Source organism: Schistocerca nitens, chromosome 2 (assembly GCF_023898315.1).
Source record: "Schistocerca nitens isolate TAMUIC-IGC-003100 chromosome 2, iqSchNite1.1, whole genome shotgun sequence".
Classification (NCBI taxonomy): domain Eukaryota; kingdom Metazoa; phylum Arthropoda; class Insecta; order Orthoptera; family Acrididae; genus Schistocerca; species Schistocerca nitens.
In genome coordinates this window covers 508698632-508723373 of record NC_064615.1, presented here as the reverse complement: position 1 = coordinate 508723373, position 24742 = coordinate 508698632, and the positions used below count along the sequence as shown (strand labels likewise).

The 24742-nt window shown below is 44.1% G+C and overlaps 1 protein-coding gene and 1 non-coding gene across 2 annotated transcripts in view; both read left to right on the top strand.

The window, feature by feature from the left end:
- The window catches only part of LOC126235125 (E3 ubiquitin-protein ligase lubel), a 443689-nt gene that overhangs the window by 166651 nt on the left and 252296 nt on the right, over positions 1–24742 (top strand). Inside the window, exon 3 of the mRNA XM_049943859.1 lies at positions 7383–7524. Coding sequence (XP_049799816.1) covers positions 7383–7524 — 142 coding nt within the window. The remainder of the gene's footprint in view (positions 1–7382; positions 7525–24742) is intronic.
- On the top strand, positions 850–922 carry Trnaa-cgc (transfer RNA alanine (anticodon CGC)). Its single transcript has one exon. It is a non-coding gene; the product is annotated as a tRNA-Ala (tRNA).

Here is a 24742-nt window from a genome sequence, read left to right as displayed (position 1 = left end):
CCGATGGCTCTGAAACCATGTCAAAATATCCTTGCCGTATAAAGCGCTTAATAGTCCCCTTTCGTAGGAGAATATACCTGTTGTATAAGGCATAATCAATCAAGTTATTAGTCTCAAAAATATTCAAAATTGGCGCAAAGTAGTTGTAAATTATATATGTAGTTATTAAATTGCAGCTATTAAAACGTAAACACACAAGCAGCGTACCGTAAAAAGCCTATACTTCTTAAGTCACACATGTAAGTTATATGTAACGAAGTCACGGGCTAATAGCTGCTAGCTCCGGTTTTACCCCATTGCTTCTACCCGGTTTTACCCCAACTGTATCTTATCTTCAAATTCCTTCTGCATAAGAATGAAGTTGAAGAATCGTTTAATGTGGCATATGTTCATAAAGCCTATTAAAAGTATTGCTCATTTTAATTCTAGTTTCAGCTTGTAAGACGACGGTATAAGTTCCTTACTGAACACAAAATATCACAAAGTAAGATACACTAACACAAAAATCCAACAAATTGTTTTGCTCAACAGCAACATGTCTCACGATACAAAGTCTCATGGCGGTACTGTTGCCAGCTGTCTTCATGGACTAACGGCCAAAAAGCAATCTTACCAATTCCTAAAGAGAAATATGAAGGTCCCGGTTTCAGCACCATACTCCATTATACCCCCGCTTCCGCTATAAACGTAGATGTAAAAGCATCGTCCTATCATAAAATGGTGTAATGTTTACGAAAGTTAATGTGAGAGGGTAATTAGGAAGAGATGTTTAGCGGCAGCGGCACACTGAGCTGCTGCTGTTGCAGATCTGTAAACACTGGACAGTGGTTCCCTCCAGCTGCAGGACCGGGCGAGGTGGCGCAGTGGTTAGCACACTGGACTCGCATTCGGGAGGACGACGGTTCAATCCCGTCTCCGGCCATCCTGATTTAGGTTTTCCGTGATTTCCCTAAATCGTTTCAGGCAAATGCCGGGATGGTTCCTTTGAAAGGGCACGGCCGATTTCCTTCCCACTCCTTCCCTAACCCGAGCTTGCGCTCCGTCTCTAATGACCTCGTTGTCGACGGGACGTTAAACACTAACCACCACCACCATCCAGCTGCAGGACGCACCGCGACGGCGGCTGGCGTGCAGACAGTGGAGTGCTAGAGTTGCCCCTGCGATGCGGCAGCCCGCAGAGCTGGGCTATCGAACCGCTGCGGTCCTGCAGGAGGGCTGCAGCTGCGCTACGCTGCGGCATTCGCTACTTCAGACCCCCCCCCCCCCCCCCGATTTTTCTCTGCCGATGCTCATGTCCAGACCCTACACCTGTTTTACTGACGAATAATCGCACCTTGCGATCGCTGTTTTATTCGCTATCCCTGCCCTCTGCGAAACAGATTGTTTCATGATTTCTTTCATTGACTGCTTCATTTAACATAATTGCGGACATTCGCTGATACTGAATAATTCGCCACTTTAACCAGTCTACTATTACAGAACTAAAAGCAAAACCATGTCGTGGATGCATCTCACCTGTCAATAGTTAGCTGGCTATGATAGCTGCTGTTACAGTTGTTGCTGCGGCCCTCTGTCCGTAGACTGGTTTGACGCAGCTCTCCACTATAGTCTACTCTGTGAAAGCCTCTTCTTCTCATTATGACTAACGCGAGCTATATCTATTTGAAATTACTCACTCTGGTGAAACCCACTTCTGTCTGTATAATCGCTACCTACACCCCCCCGCCCACACACACGCACACACACAGTGCCCTCAATTACCAAATTAACAGTTCGTCGATGCTCTAAGACGTGTCCTACCAACCGACCCCTTATTTAATCAAGATGTGCCATAAATTCCTTTTATACCCTTTTCTATTAAGCTCCTCCTCACTAATTATCCGGTCTAATCTTCAGCACCCTCTTCCAGCACCGCTTTGCAAATGCTTACAGCCTTTTCTTGTCTCAACTGTTTATCGTCAATGTTTTCATTTCTGTAAAAAACTACACTCCAGACAAATACCTTCAGAAAAGCCGTCCTGTCAAACATATATTCGATGATAAAAAATAGCTCTTTAGAAAAGAATTTCTTGCTATTAACAGTTAGACTTTTATATCTTCTTTGGTTCTGTTTCATCAGTTACTTCGCTGCCAAAATATCAAAATTTAGCCTCCCGTTCCGTATAACAAAACTCCCTTGGTGGCTATTATTAACAAAAGTTTTCATACTATCATAACGATCGCGCACATAGACCACAATTGTTGTCCCAGCTCAGTTATCCTTTTATAAATCCCTTCCCCGTATTAATGCTGAAATTTTAGCGTAAATGAAAATCTTCATCTCTGCTGTTTCGTTGAAAATTTCGAAGTGCGATCAGTGTGCATTATTTCCTAATTTGCTGAATTACAACAAAAAATGGTTCAAATGGCTCTGAGCACAATGCGAATTAACTTCTGTGGTCATCAGTCGCCTAGTGCTTAGACCTAATTAAACCTAACTAACCTAAGAACATCACCCACATCCATGCCCGAGGCAGGATTCGAACCTGCGACCGTAGCGGTCGCTCGGCTCCAGACTGTAGCGCCTAGAACCGCACGGCCACTCCGGCCGGCAATTACAACAAAGGCTACAATTTCAGTCGTCGCTGTTCGTTTAGTAAACTCGTCATTCTCAGTGGTTAGGTCTCCACGTGTTGCTTATAGCAACTTCTTTCATTCACTAATCATTTTCTACTTCCTTAAAATCAAATTGCTGCTCATCCTGAGAAATCTTTGGAAGTGAATTATAATAATTTACTTAAAATCAGAGATTATCAATATTTGTAATTGTTCACACCCTATATTTTCCCGATCTTCTTTCCACCGTATTGTCTAAAAGTTAGCATTTGGTACTCCAGCAAAGAATAGTGCAGAAAAGAAATGTATTTTGGACTTCCAACGGGCTAAGTCTCAGCAATATCATCTGATCACACGACAAGAGACACCGCCATCTAGTCAAACATCAACACGAACATGTGAACATGGATTCAAACATTTAATGTCCAGAAAATATTGTGTTATCAAGAAGATCAAAAACAATCGATCAAAAACTGAGTGTTGCATACTGAAATGACAGATTGACAGAGGTCAGAAGTGAACAAGTACACAAAATGAAAACCAGAAAGAGTGTCGGTTATAATGAATTCCAGTGCTCATGCCGAAAGCGGTTTTGAATGGAGTAGTAGCTTTGGAATAGTAATAGCTTTGGAATAGTATGAAGAAGATGTATATCAGTAAGAAATTTCCGGTAACTGGAGAGAAGAACAGCGACCACAGTTTTTATAGGAAAACAGAGTAAACAATGTAGGAAGTTCTCGTCACACGCTTCGGTGAATTCTGTGAAGAAAATCAGCCGGAAAACATAGAACAGAAATTAGCACCCAGCCACAACAATATAGATTCTTTTTCTGGCTGACGCGAGGAATATGTAGCATGTAAGAACAACTCGAAAAAAGTGGAATCTTTAGAAGGTAGTTCCACACCAGCTCTCAGGTTTGTTTCGTTTAACAGAGTCACAAATATGCGCACTGTAATGAGAGAGAATTGTGTACCACACGATTTTATTCTGCGCTGATAACTTTATTCCACTCTAGCACGAAGGCAAAATGTTAAGGGGCATCAAAAGATTGGGGAAAACTCCTCGGATGATAAAGAGTAAGGAAGCAACAGAAACAAAAGTGTGAACAATATTTGTTGAATACCATTGTGAAATCACATTACGGGACAATGGGTTGCTACCTGACAGTTGCTTCATACTCTTCTAAAGTGCCAGCGGACGAGCGTATTATAACAGAGTGCGCTTAACACATTTTTCTACCTTCTAGTGACATCGGTTTTCCAAACCGCGACCGCTATTTCTCCTTCAAATAGCTCCACCTTTGAACTCATTAGAGAGCACGGCCAGATTCCACACGATATCAACGGGAGTTTGAACGCTGGGATACTTTTGTTGTCCCTGTTCCTATTCATTCCAGCCAGTGTTGTATACACACTATCAAAATTCTCTCGTTTCTTCATTTACTAACTTGAGGTCTCTACTTTAATGGCATTCCATTGATTATTTGCGTAGAGAAACGCTATTCGCTACAATTTTTCGTAGACACTAATATCAGCAAAAGAAGAATTAACGCTTAACTACAACCAAATGCAATACATACAGTTTCTGACACGGAACTCCTGTAAAATCGAAATTTTATTATTCGAAGGTGGCCTAACAGTCAGTGAAATCGACCACTTTAAATTCATGAGGTCGAAGGTAGATGAAAGGCTTTCTTAGAAGTAACACTATCAGTATCTTGCCGGCTGGTTTGGCCGAGCGGTTCTAGGCGCTTCAGTCCGGAACCGCGCGACCGCTACGATCGTAGGTTCGAATCCTGCCTCGTGCATGGATGTATGTGATGTCTTTAGGTTAGTTAGGTTGAAGTAGTTCTAATTCTAGGGGACTGATGACCTCAGATGTTAAGTCCCATAGTGCTCAGAGCCCTTTGAACCATTTTATCAGTATCTTGTACGAGAACTGTACGCTGCTATCTTCAGTAATAAGAATGATTTCCTCGTCTCTGGCACTGAAACTCGAAATACTTTTTACTTTGTTTATTTTCACTTTATTCTCTGGTATGGTGTAACACGCTCTAAGATAAAAAAGAAAAAAACGACGAACTACGAACAAATTATTCGAATGGTTCGGAAATCTGTAGATATGTCGTACAGACAAATAAATGATTACAATTCCAGGAATATTTGGTGATTTATTTAAAAAAAAATCTTCACAAATTGAGCAAGTCAATAACGTATTGGTCCACTCTGAGCCTTATGCAAGCGGTTATGAGGCTTGACATTGACTGATAGAATTGTTGGATAATTTCTTGAGGGATATCGTTCCAAATTCTGTCCGATTGGCGCCTTACTTCGTCAAAATCCCGAGCCGGTTAGAGGGCCGTGCCAATAATGCTCGACACATTGTCAACCGGGGAGAGATCCGGCGACCTTCCTGGCCGAGGTAGGGATTGAAAAGCACGAAGACTAGCAGCAGAAACTCTCGTCGTGTTCGCGGATCATCGGGGCTTAGTTCGCAGTGAGACACGTCACTGAAGACAATTCAACTTCAGTCAACGAGATTCCGGGACGAATGTGTCCGACACCACTGCAGACAGCTTTTTGGTGTACAGAGGACAATCGTAGGCCAGCTCAAGGCGCGCCATACGGCCTGATAACCATTTCATTTCATAGCAGCGTTCCTTTGGTGGTCATCCACGATACCGTTACAACGGTATGTCAACGCTATTCTATTCCCCGTTTTGTTCCCCTCCATGGCAAGCCACACTGGGCTTACATTTCAACAAGATAATTTATTCGTGTACTCTCTCTGCATTTGTGTTGTCTTAATTCTTTAATTGTTTGTTTATAAACTTTCTATCAGCATTATGTAAACTATTTAAGAGAGAGTGTTGTACCTTGAGGATAATGTACCAAGGAACAGGTGATGTTTCAATCTAGAGACCGATTTTACAATCACATGAAGGAACGTGCACTAGAGACTGCCATAGCTTTTTTCGGCAGCGACTAATGTCTTTGTTATTAGGGCACATTGGGTTGTGTTTTGTGCAACGTTTGTAATTATTCAGAGTGCTACACATGTAAGTGCTGTGGAATACATTCAAGCAATTTTGAGGATATTGGTCATTCATCAGCTACAGATGTTTATGGGAGTAAAAGTGTGCGTATTTTTAAAACTATTTATGTTGTGTACAACTTCGTACACAACGGTAAGGAACTGATTGGCGAATAAGTTGACGCAGTAAACAGAAGAGTTATTTAACTTGTATTTCTCCAAGTTCACGAAGACTCATTACAAACAGTGCAGCAAGAATTTAAGTCCGGCTATTACAATAACAACAAGAATGAGGAGCTCTGTAGTAAAGCACTGCCGATGGTGTCGGAGGCGCAACTATGCTTAGCGTCACTTAACAATGTGGCTCTAAGTGCGAATCGGCTATCTGGCTGCCACCAGCCGTCCTGTGTCAAGGCGGCAGGGGCTCTCGTGGTACAGAGTTGCCGCACAGGGTGTACACCATTGGGTCCGCGGATCCCGTCAACCGCTGTTCACGGTTAAGCCATACGTCAGTAAGAAAATATACACTACTGGCCATTAAAACTGCTACACCAAGAAGAAATGCAGATGATAAGCGGGTATTCACTGGACAATCATGTTGCTGTAAACAGAACCTGGATTCATCCGAAAAAATGACGTTTTGCCATTCGTGCACCCAGGTTCGTCATAGAGTACACCATCGCAGGCGCTCCTGTCTTCGATGCAGCGTCAAGGGTAACCGCAGCCATGGTCTCCGAGCTGGTAATCCATGCTGCTGCAAACGTCGTCGAACTGTTCGTGCAGATGGTTGTTGTCTTGCAAACGTCCTCATCTGTTGACTCCACCGATTCCATATTCTGCTAACAGTCATTGGATCTCGACCAACGCGAGCAGCAATGTCGCGCTACGATAAACCGCAATCGCGACAGGCTACAATCCGACCCTTATCAAAGCCGGAAACGTGATGATACGCATTTCTCCTCCTTACACGAGGCATCACAACAACGTTTCACGATTCACCAGGCAACTCCGGTCAACTGTTGTTTGTGTATGAGAAACCGGTTGGAAACTTTCCTCATGTCAGCACGTTGTAGGTGTCGCCACAGCCGCCAACCTTGTGTGAATGCTCTGAAAAGCTAATCATTTGCATATCACAGCATCTTCTTCCTGTCGGTTAAATTTCGCGTCTGTGGCACGTCATCTTCGTGGTGTAGCAATTTTAATGGCCAGTAGTGTATAAAATTTTTATTACTGGCGAAAGTCTGAAAAGTGTTACAAAGCACAACACACTCCGCCGCCGGCCTCTGTGGCCGAGCGGTTTTAGGCGCCTCAGTCCGGAACCGCGGTACTGCTACGGTCGCAGGTTCGAATCCTGCATCTGGCATGGATGTGTGTGATGTTCTTAGGTTAGTTACATTTAAGTCTAGGGGACTGATGACCTCAGATGTTAAGTCCAATAGTGCTTAGAGACCTTTGAACCATTTTGAACACTCCGCCACTGATTTGCTCCTTAGCCAGGTAGGTTTCGCTTGCATGGTCCCACAGAAACTGACAAACAAATACAGTAAATAAACAAAAATGAAAATAACGTAATTAGCGGACCACTATGTCGACTGTTCTAGACGCCTGTAGAGTCTATTAAACTCGTCACGGCTTGCTACACACTGCAGACCGAAACACATAGGCGTGGCTGGGAAGAGACGTGGAACGCGGGAGGCTCTGTTTGTTGGGTGCGGACAGTGTTGTGAACGGGTGTCTCCTGTTTGTGTTGCAGCAGGCGCGCAACAACCGCTCGGCGGGGCCGCCGCCTCCGCCGCCACCGCCCGCCACAGAGCCGCCGCCGCTCGACCCGGACTACGAGGTCATCGAGTTCCCCCAGCAGCAATACTCCAACACGCCGGCCGCCAAGCCGACAGGTAACGCCGGCTCCCGTGGGGCGAGTTTGCTTCACGGAGCGCATAACTGTTTGCTTTTTCTTTCTTTTCTTTTTTATTTTAAAAAATGAAAAAAATAGAGTAGAGTACCACTTAGCGGGGCTGGCTGGCCCGCCGCAGAGACTGTCATATGAAATAAGGTGTGCAGCAAATTGTTCAGTGGCAACGTCTCCGTTTAAAGCGCACATATTTGTCCGAATAACAGGGATTTTTCTCAGTATATAAGAAAGATTCTCGCCTATATGCAGCAATAATTAAAGTAATAATGTTCCACACTCAAGACATACACCAAGATGATTAAAAGTCATTGAATAGTGATAAGTACATACACAGATGGCGGCAGTATTGGCAAAGCTGTTAATGCACTCAGGTGATTCACGCGGAAAGGTTTCCGACGTGATTATGGCCGCACTATAGGAATTAGACTTTGAACGCGAAATGGTAGTTAGAGCTAGATGCAGGGGACATTTCATATCGGAAATCGTTACGAAATTCAATATTCCGAGATCCACAGTGGCAAGTGTGTGTCGCGAATACAAAATTTTAGACATTACCACTCACCACGGACAACGTAGTGGCGGACGGCCTTCACTCAACGACCGATAACAGCGGAGTTTGTGTAGTGTTGTCAGTGATGTCAGTGCTAACAGACAAGCAACAAAAGCGCAGAAAACAACGTGGGACGTAAGACGAACGTATCCGTCAGAACAGTGCGGTGAAGTTTGGAGTTAGTGGGTTGTTGTTGTTGTTGCGGTCTTCATTCCTGAGACTGATTTGATGCAGCTCTCCATGCTACTCTATCCTGTGCAAGCTTCTTCATCTCCCAGTACCTACTGCAACCTACATCCTTCTGAATCTGCTTAGTGTATTCAACTCTTGGTCTCCCTCTACGATTTTTACCCTCCACGCTGCCCTTCAATACTAAATTGGTGATCCCTCGATGTCTCAGAACATGTCCTACCAACCGATCCCTTCTTCTAGTCAAGTTGCGCCACAAGCTCCTCTTCTCCCGAATTCTATTCAATACCTCCACATTAGTTATGTGATCTACCCATCTAATCTTCAGCATTCTTCTGTAGTACCACTTTTCGAAAGCTTCTATTCTCTTCTTGTCTAAACTATTTATCGCCCACGTTTCACTTCCATACATGGCTAAACTCCATACAAATACTTTCAGAAACGACTTCCTGACATTTAAATCTATATTCGATGTTAACAAATTTTTCTTCTTCCGAAACGCTTTCCTTGCCATTGCCAGTCTCCATTTTATATCCTCTCTACTTCGACCATCATCAGTTATTTTGCTCCCTAAATAGCAAAACTCCTTTACTACTTTAAGCGTCTCATTTCCTAATCTAATTCCCTCAGCATCACCTGATTTAATTCGACTACATTCCATTATCCTCGTTTTGCTTTTGGTGGTGTTCATCTTATACCCGCCTTTCAAGACACTGCCCATTCCGTTCAACTGCTCTTCCAAGTCCTTTGCTGTCTCTGACAGGATTACAATGTCATCGGAGAACCTCAAAGTTTTTATTTCTTCTCCATGGACTTTAATACCTACTCCGAACTTTTCTTTTGTTTCCTTTATTGCTTGCTCAATATACAGATTGGATAACATCGGGGATAGGCTACAACGCTGTCTCACTTCCTTCCCAACCACTGCTTCCCTTTCATGTCCCTCGACTCTTATAACTGCCATCTGCTTTCTGTACAAATTGTTAATAGCCTTTCGCTCCCTGTATTTTACCCCTGCCACCTTCAGAATTTGAAAGAGAGTATTCCAATCAACATTGTCAAAAGCTTTCTCTAAGTCTACAAATGCTAGAAACGAAGGTTTGCCTTTCCTTAATCTAGCTTCTAAGGTAAGTCGTAGGGTCAGTATTGCCTCACGTGTTCCAATATTTCTACAGAATCCAAACTGATCTTCCCCGAGGTCGGCTTCTATCAGTTTTTTCATTCATCTGTAAAGAATTCGTGTTAGTATTTTGCAGCTGTGACTTATTAAACTGATAGTTCGGTAATTTCCACACCTGTCAAGGGGGTTATGGCAGCAAATGGCCGACATCACTGCCTTTGCTAAAAGTACGACATTGCTTGCAGTGCCACTCCTGGGTTTGTGATCATGTCGCTTGGACCGTAGACGACTGGAAAACCGTGACCTGGTCAGCTGAGTCCCGATTTCATTTTCTAAGTGAATGGCGTAGACCCCACGAAGTCATGGACCCAAGTTGTCAACATGGCACCGTGCAAGCTGTTGGTGGCTCCATAACAGAGCAGGTGGTATTTACGTGGAATTAACAGGGTCCTCTTGTCAAACTAAACCGATCATTGACTGGAAATCGTTATTTTCGGCCACTTGGAGACCATTTACAGCCATTCATGGGTTTCATGCTCCCAGACCACCGGACAACAATTGTTCGCGATTGATTTGAAGAACATTCTGGACAATTCACGCAAATGATTTGCACAATCCCATTGAACGTTTTTGGGTCAAAATTGAGAGGTCAGGTCGTGCACAAAATCCTGCACCGGCAGCACTTGCGAAATTGTGGACGGCTACAGAGGCACCGCGGCTCAATATTTCTGCAGGTGACTTCTAACGACTTGTTGAGTCCATGCCACGCCGGGTAAAGGAGATCCGACAGAATATTAGGAGATATCCCCTGAATATTGTCACCTCAGTGTATGCGGTTACAAAAAGGCATCTTAAGGTTATTTTCCTGCCTAGAGCGTGGTGGCGCTTGCGGTGATTCCCCGTCTTCCAGCCTTTGATATAAAAAGTCCAACCAGACTCTTGATTGGCCAAGTGCAGGTAGCACTCAAGAAACCCTACCAGGGAAACATAACACTGGAGCTAGAATGAATTTTCACTCTGTAGCGGAGCGTGAGCTGATGTCAAACTTTCTGGCAAATGAAAACTGTGTGCTGGATCGAGACTCGAACTCGAGACATTTGACTTGTGCACCTCGGTAGCTCAATCGGTAGAGGTGCCTAGTTCGAGTCCCGGTCCAGTACCCAGTTTTAATCCGCAGAAGTTTCGTATCAGCACACACTCCGCTGCAGTGTGAAACACTCATGTCTGTAGCTAAGCCATGTATCCGCAGCATACTTTTTCCTGGGAGAACTTCTGTGAATTATGGAAGGTAGCTTATGAGGTACTGGTGGAAGCAAAGCTGTGAGAACGGGTCGTGAGTCGTGCTTGGGCAGCTATGTTGGTAGAGTATTTGCCCGCGGAAAGCAAAAGTCCGAGTTTCAGTCCTGGTCCGTCACACAGTTTTAATCTGCCAGGAAGTTTCAGCGCTGGAGCTATGACACGAAAACATGGGGATCTCCCTGCAGACAAGCAGTCTAACAATCAACGAGACGTGCTTTGGAGCCGTCGCACGAGCTAAGATTTTCATTGCCAGTATTTGCCCGGTAAGGGAAGGAGAGGAGGTAGCCTAAGGTTCCCGATCACCAGACGTTACGCCACAGTCCTGAATTAAATTCCAAATACATCCGCAGTGTCTCGTGAAATAAGGCCATGTCATACTGTTGAAGGTGATCTGTCCCTCTAACGGAGATGTTTAGACCGCCAGCCCTCTTGGTATAATCGAATGTGGAGGGCTATGTCGATTTCGCCATTTCACACTTTTACTGCTTTCTCTCATCAACAAGCAATGTTCGCTTGGCTAAAATAAAATACTCAGTGGTGCGTAACAGCTTAATTTTATTCTCTTTGTGAATTTTCTCCGCTAGAAATGTCCGCATATCCAGCTACACCATCTTAATCGTCGTTATTTCCAAAGTGACGTAAATTCGCTATCACGTGAGAAACAGAAGACTCTGAGGAGGGCACTGTTTTAATGAATACTCAGCGTGACCCATTACTTGCATAACAGGACACGGAGACGGTGGAAAGATGATTCTTCTGGAACCCGTGCAGTTTGTAAAAGGAAGCTGCTGTTGGTCGTCAGAAAGCAAATAGAGGATCGACTGGATTTGTTGAGTGGAAGTCCCCGAAGAATAGTTCAGTTGCCAAATTGGAAACAAATTTATCTTTCCTGCACACTGAAACCTTTTCTTATCAATGAGTGCTTTGTGTCTGTTGTGTAAGTATTATTGTACACGATAATGACGAACGCTTGTAGAATGGAAAGCTGAAATTGTGTTATTCAGTGCGAATGGAGAGTGTAAAACCCTGTATTGGAACATAGCCTGCTCCTCTCAAGGCAACAAGACGTTCACATTCAATGAACAGACCACCTACAAGTGGTAGTGGCTTAGTTAATTTGAAGTTATACATCGCCCCAAGAAAACTCTCGTTAATGGCAAACTCAAAAGTTGCATACAGTAGCACGTGCTAGCGTTTCTGCAGACAAATGGTGAAACGCCAAAGGCGCTGATCTATATTGTCAGCAGTTCGCAACGCAAACACAGTTCTGTGTTGACGACAGGGTATTGTATAAACAAACCAAGCATGGTTAATGTATAGGTTTACTAGCAAGTTCACTTGATGCAATGTTGAGGCAGACTCACGATTCTGTCTTGGCAGGGCACAGATGTTAACGAATTACGAAAGAAGTTTCGCAGAGAACTATCGGTGGCGGATACGCAAGCAGGACGTGGAGCAATATGTAAAGAGCTGTGTATCCTACGCTCAAACAGCAAACTACCATTGCAGAGGTTACCGAAAGCCAGCCAAACATTTCAAATGATTGATATGGATAATGCCCATCGGTCAAACACCAGCTAGGAATTGGTACATATGAACCATCACTGATCGCTTCTCACACTACATAGGTATGATCGCCATACGAAACCAACCAACATAGGCAGTAGCTCAGGCAATGATTAACCATTGCAGCTTGAAGTGTGGGACATCGTGCAGCATACTAACTGATCAGGGCACTAATTTTATGTCTAAACTAATGAGGCAATTATGATGACTCCTACAAATTTGGATGTTATTAATAGGTGCATTGGATCCGTAAGCTAATGGAAGAACAGAATAAGTTTAAAATATCGTGAGTAAAATGATGTTACTATGATAACAGTCACCATAATGACAGGGACACACTGCTGTTATTTGTTGTAGCGGTTTACAACTTGAAGATGAATCAGAGTATAGTATTTTCACCCTCTGAGGCAATGAGTGGAAAATGCCTTCCTTTTATGAATTTTGCAAATCACACCCAGGGCGAACCTAATAAATTAATTAACTGCTACCAAGCCTAGTGAGTCTGGATTCGTCCTCGTCTATCCATCAGAGAAACCTCCACCGTATGAGTGCAGACACAGCCTATTGGGTCATGCGGCTAATCTAATCCCATTGACCCATAAGAAATTTTAATGCTACATGTTTCATTACCACGTTGAAGTGTCTCCCGTACAAATAACAATAGAAATATGTGATATCATTAATCAGGCTGAGCATCTCTTTTCCCATGGTAGTGTAATTTTATTCTGCTTTATTTAGTTGCCTGGATGTGTAGGCAATCATGTGCTCGACTTCTTTACTTAATGCACACTCTAAGGCACAATTGCTAATACTACATGACAATATGAACTTCCTCTGGTAATTCGAAAAGTGTATGACAGCACTAGTTGTCAATTGGTCAATAAGTCCTTCAGCCACGCGGAAGCTACTTTTCAATCCAGCATCCAGTGAAAATTTACCTTTTTCTCCAGGAGTTCTGTGAGATATTTTACTACTTCTACAAATGTCGACACAAGGACTGTGGCTCTTTTTCTGTATTTAGGAGAAGGAAATTCCCACACGGCTTGTATGAGCCAGTACCTGTCCACACGCCATCTTGGCCGATAATATGGCCTGAATAATGAACTAAGACGAATTGGCATTTTTCTAAACGATATGTTAGTTGTGCTGCTCGTAACCGATTGAACGCATCCCACAGCCTTATTACGTGCTATTGGATGTCCTTGGAAAACACTTTGCACCAGGTTATCTAACGTTTTCGTGATATTCGGCACTGGGTTGCATCTGTTACTGTGTGCTAATTTAAATAGCACAACAAAACTGATTTGCCTTATCCGATCCTTGTTTTTCTTGGGTACAATTACAACCCAAAGGCTGGTACTACCTTTTATAATCCCGTCACATAGCTGCTGATTTATAAACTCTTTTGTCACCCATTGGATGTGATGTGGATCTTGATATGTTTTGTCGCACACCACCAGTTAATTCCCAACGAAAATCCTATGCTGCCTTACCAAAGTTCCTAGCAGTGATCCAGGAGGATTAGACAAAAAATGGTTCAAATGGCTCTGAGCACTATGGGACTTAACTTCTGAGGTCATCAGTCCCCTAGAACTTAGAACTACTTAAACCTAACTAACCTAAGGACATCACACACATCCATGCCCGAGGCAGGATTCAAACCCGCGACTGTAGTGCTCGCGCGGTTCCAGACAGTAGCGCCTAGAACCGCTCGGCCATCCCGGATGGCTAGGATTAGACAATTTCAGGTATTATTCTCACAGTTTTTCCATTTTATCCCTATTTCTTCCCTGTAAATGTGAAACTTTCTCGTGCAGTGCAGCTGAAGTGGAAGACTATTCTGGCTTAGAATACTCTATACCCAACTCTGTGTCCAACTCTCCATCCTCCATTGCAGATAGGTTAGGTATCAGTGCACCTCACGATTGTTCTACTTCCACCAAACAAAAATTATTCATACTGATTGGTACTACTCTGTTTATCAGCCTCTTGCACAAATAGTACACTATGATCATAGTTCTGATACACTCAAAATTCTGAGTGGCAGATCAGATCCTACGTCTACACAGACTACTTTCTCTGTACCTTACAGTGTTTTTATCCCGTGATACTATTCTAAGGGACTGTGCACGCGGTCTAAAGTTCCTCTTGCACCAGGGATAAATATTGTGGCAGTTCGGTATTCCCGGCAATGTTAGGTCCAGCTCCACTATGAGCCATTCAAGACTGGTTTTTTTAAGGTGATGTTTACACAGAAAATCCAGTCCAAATATGACATCGCAGCTTCTGAGAACTCGAAGAAGTATTTACACACAAGCCCGAAAGTATTTCTCTCACACTCAGAAGCTCACCAAAGCCGAACTGAGTGGTTGAACTTACTGTGTTCTACTACTTAAGAAATCTTCGAGCCACTCACATATTTCGGAACCTGTTCCGTGTGGTCGTATCTTCATTAACCGCCTGAAGTAGGGCACTGTGTCAAACGCTTTTCCGAAGTCTTGGAATATGGAATCTGCCCGTTGTCCTCCACGCATAGTTCGCACTATACCATGTGAGAAAACGGCAAGCTGAGTGTCGCACGAACGATGCTTTCTAAAACCGTGCTGACTCGTGAACGTAAGCTTCCCCACCTCAAGAAGATTTGGTATATTCAGGCTGAGAATATGTTCAAGAATTCTGCAGCAAACCGATATCGAGGATATTTGTCTGTAATTTTGCTGGTCTGAGTCATCTGCGGTTTCTCCCAGTCGCTTTAGACTTTGCGTTAGGTGAGATATTCGCGATAAATGCAAGCTAAGGAAGGAGACAATGTCGTAGGGCACTCTTTGTAAAACTGAATCATGATTCCATCCGGACCTGGCTCTTTCAGTTGCCTCTCTACGCCAGGTATCCTATTACTATGTCCTCTCTACGGCATGTGCGATGGTCAAACGTCGATCAAGCCTGAGTTCGTTGTTGGCCCTCTGCAAGATCTGCGTTGGAAGCGGCTGGATGCTATTTCGATCGGCGCCGCGTGTTTATTCCCGGGAATGCCCGACAGCTGCTGGCGTTCACTCGCATCGGGCGCCCACGATTCGCGCATCCTGGAGCCAGCCGAACAGAGGGCAACGGAAAGACGCAAATCCCGATCGGCGTCTGGCGCAACCCGCGTCTGCGTCACTTGGTCCGTGCGCGCTTCACTTCTGCAGACAGCTGACTGTTCTCAAATTATACTCAACGTTCTTTTGTTTGTCTCTCTTATGTGAAAGTGTGTGGTGATGAGGTGGAACTGGAGTGGGAGGCGGAGGAGCGGCGTCCTGTTGTCTCCTGGTTGGTTTGATGTCTACCGACAAGATTTCTTTTCCTATAGTAACCTCTTCATTCCAGAGTAGAAGCTACGCGCAATGTCTAAGCCTGTATACAGTGACAGGGGAAAATTGCAATACCAAGAAGAAGGTGTACGACATAAACAAAAAGATCGTAACACCAAGAAGGAGTTATGCGACGTAACCGAAAGTTTCATGATGTTTATTCAAATTTCGCGCCAGTCGCTTAAGAGTAGCGCTTGTAGCGCCACTATGAGGGTGCAAATCAGATTTGCTTCAGATACAAGATTTAACAGTCGTGAATGTCAGTTACCTTTGAGATTGGACATGGTGATTTCATGTGTCCTGCTATGAAATTGCTCTCCTCGTTGTCGGGCCGTATGGCGGGCAGCAGTCAGGTTGGTGGTCCACCACTGTCCGGGGCTTTTGCAGACACGCCTTCGGTCTGGAATCTCGATGACTGGAGTAGAATTGTCTTCATTGTTGAATCCCGCTTCGAACCGAGCCCCAATGACCAACAGAGACGTGTGTGGAGACACCCCGGACGGCCGTGGCGTTCCAACCAAGCTGTCGCCCGCCGTACATGCGAAAACCAGGAGTGACGGCCTGGGGTGCAATTTCATTTCATAGCAGGATTCCTTTGGTTCTATCTGCGGCATCCTTAGTATACAGCGGTAAATCGACGATATTCTACGCCCCGTTTTGTTGCCCTTCGTAGCAAGCCACCCTGGGCTTAAATTTCAACAAGATAACTCCCGCCCGCACACGGCGAGAGTTTCTACTGCTTGGCTTCGTGCCTGCCAAACCCTACCTTGGCCAGCAAGATCGCCGGATCTCTCCCCAGTTGAGAAGGTTTGGAACATCAAGGGCAGGGATCTCCAGCCTGTTTGAGATTTCGATGATCTAACGCGCCAATTGGTAGAACGTAGCAGGCTATTACTCAGGAGGACATCCGACAACTCTATCAGTCAATGCCGAGCCGAATAACTGCTTGCATAAGAGTCAGAAGTGTTCCAGCGTGTTATTGGCTTACTCAGTTTGTGAAGGTAATTCTCTTGAATAAATCATCCAGTTTTTCTTAAATTGTAATCATTTGTCTGTCTATACATTTACATCTCGTCTTGGTTCAAATGGCTCTGAGCACTATGGGACTTAACATCTGAGGTCATCAGTCCCCTAGAACTTAGAACTACTTAAACCTAACTAATCTAAGGACAGCACACACATCCATGCCGGAGGCAGGATTCGAACCTGCGACCGTAGCGGTCGCGCGGTTCCAGACTGAAGCGCCTAGAACCGCTCGGCCACTCTGGCCGGCACATCTCGTCTACCGATATCCTATAAGTCAACAAATCCAATGACAGTCTTTGATTTTCTTATTCCTCGTTCCCATAATTAAACTCTATTACGCTGGAGATACAAGAAAATGTCCTAATCGCTGCAATGGGATTCCGTGCAAGTACTTCTGTGAGTACTGAATACTTCGATGTTCTCGGGTCTTTAGAACTGCTGCAGCGGAGGCTTTTCGTATTGTGCTCAGAACATGTTCACTTCATCTTCAAGGACGGAAGACAGTGACTATGTAATTGCTGGATGCTGTTACCAATCCCAGGCCACAAACAAAGAGCCACACGTAAAGTCAACACCTCCTTTCACCACATATGATTCTTCGGCTATTCGAAATGCCTAGCAATTGACTCTTCCTGCCCGAAATTACTATATCTATGTCTATAGCATAATCATTGCAAGCTAAAATACAGTAAATTATTCCCTTTTTAGAGTTTTAAATAACGGCGTCTTGCCTTAAGACATTATAGTGGCTAAGGTTTTGGATACTCCTGATCTGTTATACAGCGTCGTCAAATGTTTCCGAACACGCATCTCTTGTCTCAAGCGCTTATCGTAGATCCTGAGTAAGTAACACTATGACTAGAAATTCACACCTGTGAAGATATCTTTTCGATTTTAGGGTGACCAATACATAATACGTTGTACTCTACTGTTTCGTGTATGCTGAAGATGAAAGAGCGTCAGAAATTTGATTAGACTGGCAGTTATAACATTTGTTACCGTTTGACTATTTTTGTGACACGCCCTGTTCTAAGCAACAAATGAGACGCATTGTACTGGCTCGCCTAATGGCACACATCTGATGTCTCTTCCTTTGATGGTCCTTGCCTTCTAACACTATGACGAGAGCAGTTAGCAGTGGGTATTGTTACCACATTTACTTACTTGGTTGCAAATGTAGCAATACTTCAGGTCACAGGTCAAATGGGATTTCAGAACACTCAGGATGACTGTGATACTCAAAATCTTCGACAAAAAGATGAAAAGTTGCCCTATGACAGAGATCTTGCTAGAAAGCTCTGTATTATCTTGATGTAAGTAATAGTTTGTCTTATACATCTTCTTAAAGTAGTCACATAGTATATGTTCTGTTCAGATGGAGGTAATGTAATACTGTACCATCGCAAAATCCTTTGACTTGGACGATTTGTTCGCAACAGAAATGATTACGAAGTTCGTGAAAGTTAATGAGATGGCAGGCCTTTAGTTTCCAGTAGTTACGAATGAAGTGCCTATAACGAGTGATTCCTTCTCTTTAAGATTAACCATACGAGAAAAACCTTAAAATTGCACTTAAAGATGAAAAACTGAAACATTTCTCAAATAGTACTGGGAAATGGGTGATTAAATATGTTTGAAATAGTCGACGTCATAGACATATCAGAAGAATAGCTCGATAAGTTAATTGTGGGAGAACTCTGTGCAAGATAGTTTCCCTACTTGTTGAATCCTGGTAGAGGGAAATGTTGAAAGAAACTTCTCGGCAGCCTCTGAATCTTAATCAAGAGAATAAATTTGGTTTTGTCCACCGCTTTTCATGTTACGGATGAGTGGAAGATGCGCCACTTCACGCCAGAATATAAACTGCAGTCAGAGAAGTAAGGAAACCAAACACAAGACTGCTGTACGAGGCACTGCTGCAGTGTATGGAGGCCTTGCCTAGTGGATTGGCGAAATAGGCCGAAGTTATTTTAAAGCTGCTGCTGCAGTTGTAAAATAAAGGCGATGTCTACTTCGTTTGTCGTGAAGAATCGTTAGTATAATGTAGGATGAGAAAGGAATTCATGTTGACTTTCTTGGAAAGAGTAAAAAAATAACTGACGAATTCCACATCTACGTGACTACTATGTAATTTACATTTAAGTGCCTGGCAGATGTTTCATCAAACCACCTATTGCTCTACTTCCGAACAGCGTGCGGGAAAAGTGAACACTCAAATCTCTCCATATGAGCTCTGATTTCTCTTATTTTATTACAATAGTCATTACTCCCTGTGTAGCTGGACGTCAGTAAAACATTTTCGCATTCGGAGAAGAAAGTTGGCGATTAAAGCTTCGTGAAAAGATTCGCCTTTGTTTTGGTGATTGGCACCCTAAAGTCACGTATCACATACGCGACACTCTCTCCGCCATTTCGCAAATCTTTTGGACCAATTTTATGAAAATAAATGAGACGAAGATTGGTTTCAAATCACAGTCTAGCCTTTCTCATTTAGATAATCGCTTAAGGCAAACAGGTAACCCCCTCGACCACCACCACCGATTCTTTGAAAAATGGAACTCCTATGTATAAAACAGTTTCAGAAGTCTAATTACTTTAAAGATGAATTACTGTGTTAAATATTGACGTTAAGCTTACAAAATCTTTATGATTCAAGACGGAAAATGCTACTTATGTGTGTTTTCTTAGTTTCAGATTATTTACGTATAGGCTAATGAACAGCAAGAATGTATTAATCGTTAAACGTTTTTCCTTTCTTTATTTTGTGCGGGTGCCAGCGAGAAAAACTTTCGAAAATATTTGAAATTATTTGTAAATTTGTTGAAAGCCTCTAAATGTCCTCATTTTCAAATACTGTATGAGTATAGTGCGTGTTATTTGCAGGCCATGCCGGAGTGGCCGAGCGGTTCTAGGCGCTACAGTCTGGAGCCGCGCGACCGCTACGCTCGCAGGTTCGAATCCTGCCTCGGGCATGGATGTGTGTGATGTCCTTAGGTTACTTAGGTTTAAGTAGTTCTAAGTTCTAGGGGACTGATGACCTCAGAAGTTAAATTCCATAGTGCTCAGAGCCACTTGAACCATTTTGCAGGCCATGCGTTACGCTGTCTCGAGACGTGTACAGAGTTTCTACCGTTAAACCTATTAAAGTTGTTATTGTGCTAAATGTTTAACGTAAGACTATAATGACTGGATTATAGCACAGTGCAAATTTTTAAATTTGGTCAATAATTATGTCAAATGCTGAAAGACAAATTTTAGTTCCCATGGAAATCTTTAGATAGGCAACATACAACTGGAATCAGGTGCCGGGATGAACGTTTCAGCCGTTTAGTGGCATAGATAACGTGCGCGGTGGCGCAATCGTAAAACATTGCATCCGTATTCGGGAGGATGATAGTTCAAATCCCCGTGAAGCAATCGGGATTTAGGTTTCCCACGATTTTGCTCCATCACCTATGGCAAATATCAGGATGATTGCTTTGAAGGGGTACGTTCGATTTCCTTCCCAATTTGAGCTTGTGCTCCACCTCTAATGACCTCATCGTTGACCGGATGTTAAACCCCAATCTTCTTTCCAACGTAGAGAAAAATGTCAGTATCGTTCTTTTGAAAAGGACGAGACCTATTTACCTCGTATGGCACTTTGAATCCCAATTTACCTACCTTGCTTTCTGCAATGCCATTTTTCATCAAGACAATGCACGTGCCACTGAGGTGATTCGGCAGTGATAAAAGAGGGATTCAAAGGACAAATTGTTAGAGCATATGGGCTTTTTGCTGTTGTTATTGTTGTCGTATTCAGTCCGAAGACTGCTAGATGCAGCTCTCTACGCTAGTCTATCCTGTGCAAGTCTCTTCATCTGTGCGTACCTGCTGCAGTCTACGTCCAATTGAGCCTATTTACTGTATTCGAACCTTGGTGTAATTTCTCTGAATCCCTCCAGGCAAAAGCAGCGATAGTTTCTTTGAAGGGACACTGCCGATTCCCCTCCCCACCCTTTATTACGAGCCTAATGCTCGTCTCTAACGCCAGCGATGTCGACAGGACATTAAACCATAATGTTCCATCTTGTCTTCGAGACTTAGTTTCCGTCCACAATTATCGCCCCCCCCCCCTCCCCGACACTTCCCTCCTTACCAAACTGACGATTCTTTGATGTCTCAGGATGTGTCCTGTCAACTGACCCCTTCTATGAGGTTGTGCCCCCATTCGGTTCAGCACCACTTCATCAGTTATTCGATCTGTCGATGTGATCATCAGTATTCTTATGTAACACGATTTCTGTTGTCGCCTTGTCTGAATGTTTGTTGTCCACGTTTCACTTCCGTACAATGCTACATTCGGTTTCATCCTGTGTCTTCAGTTATCCACAGATCTAAACATGGTTCGGCAACGTCCAGTTAAGGTCTTATCCCAGCTGCAGAAAGCTATTTATAAACCTTCCAGAACCCTAGACCTGGGAGTGAAGCTACTCACTGGAAACATCCTGTAAATGTACTGTGACATAAAAGTGCACAACGCCGAAATGTAAGTGTATTTTTGCTGGCAGCCTAAGTAATTTTAATCCTGCCCTCCAGTTTATTAGAGGCTGTTGCGTCTGCGACGTTGGCCTTCACTTTCTCTGAGGCCTGCCGCAAGTCACGAGAGCGCAGGCCGAGCTTAAAGGCGAGCTGCCGGGGTGCGGCCTTCTGGGTCAAAGGTCGGCAGCCGCGCCACGGCCGTTTTAAATGTCACACCAGCGGCTAATGGAGCGGCCGCGCCGGGCCGGTCGATGGCTCGTGTTTATTTTGGCTGCCGGCCTGCAGGCCGCACCTGTCACCATCCCTTCCCTGGCCCGCGAACTCCTGTCAGGCGGGAGGAGACGGCACCGAGTGGGACAGCGTCGAGACCGTCGGCCGTGTATGGCAGACAGGGGAGGATCCGGGGTTCGATTCTGGGGGTCACTGTTTGCTACCGCCTCCCCTCCCTTCTCCAAAAATATAAGTTGCAATGACCTCCCCCTCCCCAATTTTAACGTTTTATGCAGTACCTCTTCCCGCACCATTCAGTTCGACGGAACTGGTCCCAAGCGATTGAAGACGACACGTGGGAAACGGTCCAGCATGATGCGCGAGAGAATCGCCATTAAAGCCGACGTGTGGTTAGCTGTTATATAGCTATACGTTATTTCACGTCCTACTGTTGTCGTGGAAGTTAACACTACTTTAATTCTTGTTATTTTTATGTAGACTGTTCTACCTAAACTTTTCACTGCCAATATCTCTGGTACCACAATAGATACTGATAAACGGCTTTCACAGGTATGAATGTATGGTAGGGGCTCACGGAAGTAAATACTATAAGACAAAAAAAATGGTTCAAATGGCTCTGAGCACTATGGGACTTAACATCTGAGGTTCAAAAGATGGTTCAAATGGCTCTGAGCACTATGGGACTTAAACATCTTAGGTCATCAGTCCCCTAGAACTTAGAACTACTTAAACCTAACCAACCTAAGGACAACACACACATCCATGCTCGAGGCAGGATTCGAACCTGCGACCGCAGCAGTCGCTCGGTTCCGGACTGAAGCGCCTAGAACCGCTCGGCCACCGTGGCCGGCCACTATGAGACATTCTAAACTGTATTTTTAAGTGGACGCCCCATATTATTCCATACGCAATCAGTAACATGAGAAATCACAATAATACTGGCGTTTGTTGCATCGCAATACGTCAATTACATGAAGAGAATTGGAACGCGAAGTCGACGCGTGGAATGAACGAAACGTACCGCTGTTGCACTTCCCGCGAAGCAAACGTGACCCGCAGGTTGCAGTCGCGGTGCGATTGACGTATTTCGTGCGACAAACGATGTACTTACGTATTGCTCTGTACACTGTTAGTACGTGACCTGGGAAACGTACGGATGTCCAGTCATCCAAAGTGGAAACAAGGACATGGTTTACTCGTACGTGCTTTATTGAACTTTTTAACAGTACTACAGTACTATAATGGAAATAACGGTAACAAAATATAGATAACCACCTGCCAGAGTAAGCAAAATTAATGGCTGTCAAAGGTCGCACAGAGGGATAGAAGCTATTTGTACGTTGTTGAACAAAGTTCAAAAAAATGGCTCTGAGCACTATGGGACTTAACATCTATGGTCATCAGTCCCCTAGAACTTAGAACTACTTAAACCTAACTAAGTACATCACACAACACCCAGTCATAACGAGGCAGAGAATCTCCCTGACCCCGCCGGTGAACATAAGTTACACAACTGTACATTCCACGTACAGGACGTGTCACTGAACATCTTTAATGACTGCGACACGATTTAAGCGTTGAAAATGGTGCAACGCATACATAAACGTACAGTAGTACCAAAATGTAAGTCGGTGTGCAATCACATGTCTCACAGTCGAAACGCTACAACATATGTTCGAAGAAATTGCCATTTTCTTGGCAACACCGCTGTGCGCGCTCCATCACGGATCCACTCACTGCTGTCAAAGTGTTCGTGGTGTTGTTGCAGTGCATGCGGCGATTACCGCTCTGCATACACCTGTGCCACACGTAACATCTCCGTATAGTAATATCCTGTCAATCATTTCCTCATTTGTGAAAAGCGTGTCGAACGCCTACAACGACGGACAGGTAAATTAATATCAAGATTACAACAGCGACACCAATTACGGTGTACAGCACACCGGTGCCATGTATCTGAACGTACTTCCACACAGAACAACCTGCTTCGTAGCGAGCCGTTCCCACACACAGCGCCGATTGTGGCCCGTTTCTGTGCACAACTGCAGAGGTAAAGGGTTGACCTGGATGGTGTAACGTGGCGGCGTACACTGGCCAGTACTTTTCCGTAGGCTGTACGTAGATAAATACCACACACACGAGGGCCAGCGTTATGTACATATCAATGTTTGGGACAGGAATCCCTATTATTACTTCCGCCCTCGTGAAAACAGTGAAAGTAAGAATATGTAAGTCAACCACGTCGCGATTACGACAACGTGCGCGTCAAAAAATGGTTCAAATGGCTCTGAGCACTATGGGACTTAACATCTGAGGTCAGCAGTCCTCTAGACTTAGAACTACTTAAACCTAACTAACCTAAGGACAACACACACATCCATGCCCGAGGCAGGATTCGAACGTGCCACTGTAGCAGCAGCGCGGTTCCGGACTGAAGCGCCTAGAACGGCTCGGCCACAAATGGCCGGTTCGCGCGTGTCACTCTTCCATCGCAGGAAGTGCAATGGTGGCGCGTTTCGTTGATTTCACGCGTTAACTTCGCGTTCCGATTTCTCGTGATGTAATTGAAGCTTTGCGATGCAACCTACGCCTTTATTATTGTGATTTTTCATGTTATTGTGGAATAATATGGGGCGCCTTTTTTTTTTTAACATAAGTTTGCGTTGAAACCAATTTTTGCACTCGGTTTAGAATGTCTCATAATATTTACTTTCTAGAGCCCCTGCCGCACATTCATACCCGTGAAAGCTGTAACTCAGTATCTGTTGTGCTTCCAGGGATATTGACGATGAAAAGCTTGGTTGGAACAACCTATATTTGTATTTCGAACAGCATTCCAAAATATAAAGTTTACGCGTAAATAATACTTTAGAAGAAATTGTAGTCTACTTGGGTTTCTGGCATGAAGAACGTAAATATTGCTAACAAAAATGTAAGTACAAAAAGAAATGCTTCTCTTCAACGAATTTCTAGTAGAAAAACGCACACAACTCCAAAAAATTAGTGGTCCGGTGTGAGACGATAGTTTTGAAAGGAATGTGGTAGAAGTAACGCCACTTCACACTCCTTGCATTTCGCTTCGTACTTTGTGTCTTATGCAAACTTTGCGCATCCTTGTTTTTTCCGTCGCATCGATATGTTTTCGGAAATGGGTCCAGTGTTGTGCTTCACGTAGTGGACGATGTTTCTCTTCCAGTCCTGCCTAAGTGTGAGAACGCAAAGAAAAATGGTAGTCTGCGTGCCGAGCAGCCGCGCAGTTAAACGCTCTTGCGGATGCACACAGAGAACGCTGGTTAACCTGCTACAGGCTAGAACGTTACCTCTGTAGTCTTTCTCACACGATTTTTCA